This window comes from Pygoscelis adeliae, unplaced genomic scaffold (assembly GCF_000699105.1).
Source record: "Pygoscelis adeliae isolate BGI_AS28 unplaced genomic scaffold, ASM69910v1 Scaffold402, whole genome shotgun sequence".
NCBI classification, from domain to species: Eukaryota; Metazoa; Chordata; class Aves; order Sphenisciformes; family Spheniscidae; genus Pygoscelis; species Pygoscelis adeliae.
In genome coordinates this window covers 5,872,767-5,879,021 of record NW_008824411.1, presented here as the reverse complement: position 1 = coordinate 5,879,021, position 6,255 = coordinate 5,872,767, and the positions used below count along the sequence as shown (strand labels likewise).

Here is a 6,255-nt window from a genome sequence, read left to right as displayed (position 1 = left end):
ACGTAGAGATCGACCCTGACGGCACGTTCAAGTACATCCTGGTGCGCCTGCAGCGCCCGGGCGGCGAGGAGCAGCGGGACATCGTCCGCGGCACCAAGGCGGCCGAATTCCACAGTGGGTGATGGGCCGCAGGGAGGCGGGGGAAGCGACCGTTCGCGGGGCCCCGCGGCAACGTCCTTCAGGTGCGGGACGGGGCCGCCGGTTCCCAAGCGAACCTGAGGCGGAGCTCCTGGCCTGTCGTGGCTGGTGTCAGCGGGCGTAGCTCTGAAGCCCCTTTTTTCCCCCCACTTTATAGGCGCCTCATGTGAATATAAAAAGCGGGTCAGTATCTCTGTCAGATGTCACTTCCAAACCTGATAAACCTCACTTAGGAGAGTGAGATGTGTTAACTAAGTAAAAAGCTGAAATAGAGAACCTTAACTGCAGCTTTTCTATGTGTCAAGAGAAAGCTCCCTCTCTTGCAGGTGAAGGAAGGGAACTGGAGAAAAATGAGTGGAAAATAGCCTAAGACTTCTAGAGTGTTTGATGCCTAGTGTGTATTCTAATGGCTCTAACCATTCTTCTTGTGCAGATCACATATTTGAAAAAGTGAACCCTGAAATGGAAAAGCTGGGATATGAGTGCAAGTGCCTTGGAGGAGGGAAAATTGATCATAATAGCAAAGACAAGAAAATTAGGGTATTTGGGCTCTCTACAGTAAGTGTATCTCTTCTATTCCTTCAAATCCTTTCATCTCTGATGTTCTGGGATATTTGTTTTATAGTATGGTGGCTTTTGGCAATTTGAATCACAATGTAAACATTAACTGGAAAACTTGCCTGGCTTACTTGTGAAATAGATTAGAAAAACACCAGTTTTAAGGGCAGGAGACCAAAGCAAAAATAATAGATAACTTAATGCTGAGTAATACCAACATTAAGTTATAATCAAGACTAAAAATGGAAGTTAGCACCTCTTGATTCAGAATCTTTTAGTCTTACTGCTAGAGCAGGAATAGCCCATTTGTAGCCACAGGGTCTTGATCCAGCTATTGTGTGACCTTATTTGCCAATAAAAATGTTGGTTGATAGTGACCAGCTAAATTGTGAATGTTGTTCTGTGTATGTTTTGGGTGAGAAGAGTAGACCCAGTTGAGTTGTGGTGAATTTTTAGTAGGTGAAGATGTAGTTTCACATAAATGCATTTTGTGGGAATCATAGAATGGTTTGGGTTGGAAGGGACCTCCAAAGGTCATCTAGTCCAACCCCCCTGCAGTGAGCAGGGACATATTCCACTAGATCAGGTTGCTCAGAGCCCTCTCCAACCTGACCTTGAATGTTTCCAGGGATGGGGCATCCACCACCTCTCTGGGCAACCTGTGCCAGTGTTTCACCACCCTCAGTGTAAGGAATAAAAGTAACTTCCAAGAATACAGAAACTAGAGCATTTTTGTTACCTGTTACTGTTCTGTGTACGTTCAGTTTCTTTATGCAAGACTTAGTAAGTGGTAATGATTTCTTGAATTTAGGGAACGTACTATAGTGTGTTTCTGGTGTTGCTCTGTGATGAAGCGTAGCTGCTTCTGTAGTAATACTATGAGTAAAGATTCTAGGCTTCTAATGTAGACAAGAAGAAAATAGTTCTATTAGGTTAATGTAATTTTTTTATAGAAAATGATGGTTACTTCAAGTCTGCTTACCTTAGATGAGCAGTGAAGGTTGGGCCTTGAATGTATTAAGTGTTTTTAAATGTTAGTGCTGCTTTTGTTCCAAGATGACTCTTGCCACCTGGAATCGTAAGGAAAAAAACAAAACTTTAGGATTTGTATGGGGTGGGAAGGCAGTGTATAATGCTTGTTCTACTACATTCTTGTGATTGTAGGTCCTCATCATAACTGCATTTTTAGATGAGACTTGACACCTGTATTATTAATTCAGCTGCCAATTTAGTGTTAGAGGCAGTGGTCAACTCCTGCTCTTGTAATGCAGTGTCTATGGAAAGTACCTTGTTTCTCTGCTTTTGGTACCTTGATGCTTACAGATGAGCACCACGTAAAAGCAGAGTTTTATTACCATGAGGGCTTCTGTCAGGCAGAGACCTGGAGGTTCAGAAGACCTCAGTAGCAGGTCAGAAGTTAGTATTAATTACATTGGTTTAATGCTTCTCTTTACTTGGAGATTCGTTGTCAGACTCTAAAACAGAACTATCTTGGTGTTTTATGAAAACCAGAGAAATAGTCGTTGACTTCTTTTTAAGTGGATGCTGTGCTATTATTTGCAAAGCTGGATGAGATCTTCAGAGTGATTACCAAGGCAAGAGTGATCTGTAGGTCTGTTGCTTTACAACTGACAGTATAAACCTACAGTATTTCTGACATAACTATATTATCTGGTATTTTTGAAAAGTTTACATTTTATAATGCATAAATAACTTTAACCTGTGCAGTTTAAATGCTGGTTTACTTAAGCTGTTCCTCTTGGGGCAGAGTCAGTGATGAGTAAGAGTACATGTTTTGTTTGATAATGCAATCTTGAGCTCGTTTTTCAGTCTTCCAAGTTAAGTTTCACATGAAATATTACTAGAAAAAGAAAGTAACCTGGAAATCACAGGTTTTTATCAGTAGGCTGCACTGTTGTGCAGTAAAGGTTTTTTGACAGGGAAAAACTTACTTGTAGTTCTGAAATAACAAAATCAAGATAACTCGTCATTTAAGACAATAATGGAAAGACACCTTCGACCACAACTCTCTTGAATTTCAGTGAAGGAGTAACACTGATCAGTGATTTAAATGAGGGTTAAAAATCACACAGGTCATCTGACCTTGCCTTAGTTTGGAGTTGCAGTGGCTGAAGAGCACAGATATTTAAAATTACACCATTAGCAGCTAAGGAAAGATTGCAAATAAATAAAACATGAAGACTGATTTCTTTAGTGGCTAGAATAGTACTCAAATGTTCACGCATGTGGTGGCTTATTCCCTTTTCCTTCAGCTGAGCCAAATCAGATGTTTGTATGCTCATACATTAAAGTGGGTCAATGCAATCTCTGTGGTTGAAAAGAACATTCAATAAATATGGTGGCTGAGGTGTTGGGAACATTTTAAAACAAGCTTTCTGCTGGAGAAATCATGATATGAAAAATGCATCCTCTATTACTTGAGATTGCTTGACCCCAGCTCATTTATTTTCTGCAACTCGGGTTGGGGGGAATTGGGGAGGACAACAGAAAAATAAAACATGATACTGCAAGAATAACTTTTAGAACCTGTATTTGATTTGTGTGTGAACTACTTGAAGTATCAAATCATAACTGGGTAATTTGTGTCGACAAGAACTGAATGGTTCTGTGGACTTACTTTCTGTACGTGTCTAATAAGCATTTGTTCTTTCTTGCAGGGCTATGGAAAAGCAGATCATTCGGTGACTGTAGAGATACTGAAAAAAGTGTATACAGATTATGAAATTACATGGTCAGATGACAAGAAATAAATCGGCTACTTATGAACACAACGAGCAGTTCAAAACTGGCAATGCTGTGAGCTGTACTTTGATAAATAAAATTGAATGTCTTCTATGTATTTTACCATAAATCTGGAGTAACCGGACTCTGCTGTAATTAATAATATGGTTAGTAATCCCCAGATATATCTTATTTTTCAGATCATTCCTTTGTGCAGAATCGGCAGTTCTAAGCCTTTTTCCTCTCCTTTTGCCATGCCATCTAATTAAACAGTGCCACATCATCTTACCTCCAGTTTGTTTTCATCCAATCCTGTGTTGCTGATATATTGTAGGATACATCAGGATTTTGCCATCAACTTAAACACCACAGGACCAAACCCGTTCCCTGGTCTTTTGACCGCAGTGTTTTCCATTTTCTTTATTTTCTGTTGCTCTTTAGGCTGTTCAACGTTCTCATCCACATTTACAAAAAAGGGGGGGAGGGTAGGGTTGACTGCCTTTTTCTTTATTTTCTGTTGCTCTTTAGGCTGTTCCAACGTTCTCATCCACATTTACAAAAATCGGGGGGGAGGGGAGGGTTGGGTTGACTGTTACAGTTCTTCACCAATGATCTAAATCTTCAATTTACTCCATGGTTTTGAAAATTCAGTATTTGTTCCACACAATGATCAAGATCTTTTGTGTTCCTGTAAGATCCTTCCCTATAGTAGACTGATGGCAATGTCAAATTCTGACAATACTTGTTTCATTCTGATTTCCCTATACTACTTTTATTCCCCATGAGTATAATGAGGCTTTTTCCTTTTTTTTATAGCAATAATTATCTTACAGTTAACTACCTCCCAGCCAGACCCGGTACACCTAGGCTGTGTCTGAATTAACTTACAGCACCTGCTTCTTCCCGTTGCGGCAGGATGTTGCCTTTCATTTGTTGTGAACTTACTTGCTACAATTTTCACTTTTTTGTTTCCTGGCAGTCTTCCTTTAATGCTGTTGTGGATTTCAAGGGAGTACCTTTTGTTATGCTTACATTGTTGACTTGCAGTCTTCAAGAGGTATTTGTATATAAATCCTGGTTCTTCCCTTTGCTGTGGTTCCTACTGCGCTTATCTGCCAGTATCTGGTGGTATACAGTGGGTTTTTTTCACTGTGCGTGTGACTCTTAAAGTACAAACAGTATGAAATTTGAGAAGCTTTAGTCCAGTTTCTATCACCAAAAAAAATCCTGCTGTTACTGCCTTATGACAGTAATTATCCATCTTGTGTCACCCTTCTGCATCTTTGTTTTAATTGGTTGGGCAGAGAGAGATTTCCTGTTCTCATCCTCAAACCTTTCAGTCCATTCCTTGTATGTCCATCCCAATAATCACCTGGGAGCAGGATCTCTTGAACCTGGTGCCGCAGGTCTCTTGGTTGGCACCTGCTTCCCCCCACATGCAGCCTGGACTTTCCCCTCCAGCGCCTCTATGTGCTTTTGCATCTGCTGTTTGTTTGTCTTTACGCTCTTGTGCAATAGTTGTCTGGCTGCACCACTTCAAATGCCACGATAACATTGATTGCAGGTTTGATTTTTCTTAACAAGATTTTGATTTCAGAACATGACTAAATGCCTGTGTACCTAGTAACCAAGAATAACATACAAATTGCAAGTTGCGCGCTTCCCACTTTGATTTTCCTCATGGGTTTTTTCCCCTAAGCTTTAGTAAAATAACTGTAACGGATGCCATTTAATTGGTGCCGGTATACAAAAGTGACTTTTTTAATAGCCTCATTTCCCGAAACTAGCAAATAGTCTTCAAAGGGAAGTCATCAGTTAAGGATAGCGCCTGTTAAAACAAACAAGCTTTTTAATTTCGTTTTCTGAGACATTTTATGACTGATTTTAATGCTTCTCTCCACCATACTTACAGGAAAGACATAATTTAGACAGGATTTCTTATTGTGATGACTCTTTTAAAAAGCGAGGGGATGGGGTGAGGGGGGAAAAAAAGGGGTGATGATTTGGAATGAGCTGATAAATTGAGCTACCAGCTGACATCTACCTTTGTTTCTTCATGCAAGAAATTGGGCCTGATGTAAGGGTTTATTGTGTCATCAAACAAATACTCTGAGGGTCCTCCCAATTCTGCTGTTTTTCTAGCACAATGTCATTTGGGGAAATGCTAATTTCCCTAGCTATTAAGTAATATGTACAAGTATTACAAGTGAGTGAAAGATTTTTATTCCAGGTCATGAAGAGAAGCAGGAAACTGGTCACTAGGGTGGTGACGATTTGGCAGGTAGAGAAAGCCTTAATGTAGATTAGGAAAACTGGTATTATTTGATGTTGAAACACAAGCAGAACCACCAGCCTACAAAACTGTTACATGCTGAGAGGAAGCAGAATTCATCTGCTGAATTTTAAGAATAGAATAGAATAGGATTCATCTGGAATTATGGAAATCCCAATGCTAATTTTGCTGATTTCACCTGAGAAAAACATCCTTTATTAACTCTCATCTGTAGTTCTGAAATGGGAACTTAATTATACTGTGTGGGGTTTCCTGTTTTGCAGGTGTGCAATCACTGTGAGATTGTGGCTCTGCTTAGCAGTCTTCACTTGAAAGTCCTAAAAAATCTGATTCTGTATTTGCACAAAACCAGAGCTATGTTTGAGCAATCCAAGAATAAAATGAGGATGCTGAGCGAAGGAGTAGTATATTAAACCCAAGACAGTGAGTTTGGTTGTGGAATATTTTCAAGAGGAAGCATTATGGTAGAAGATTGTAAGTACCGCCTTTATTAATCAAAAAATACATGAGATACTTGTTCTTAA

At 39.9% G+C, this 6,255-nt stretch overlaps 1 protein-coding gene across 1 annotated transcript in view; it reads left to right on the top strand.

Moving 5' to 3' along the window:
* Nucleotides 1-3,723, top strand: part of PHPT1 (phosphohistidine phosphatase 1) — a 4,080-nt gene extending 357 nt beyond the window's left edge. The window contains exons 2-4 of the mRNA XM_009320714.1: nucleotides 7-114; nucleotides 572-696; nucleotides 3,375-3,723. Of these exons, the coding sequence (XP_009318989.1) occupies nucleotides 7-114; nucleotides 572-696; nucleotides 3,375-3,467 (326 nt within the window). The 3' untranslated portion in view covers nucleotides 3,468-3,723. The remainder of the gene's footprint in view (nucleotides 1-6; nucleotides 115-571; nucleotides 697-3,374) is intronic.
* The last annotated feature ends 2,532 nt before the right edge of the window (nucleotides 3,724-6,255 follow it).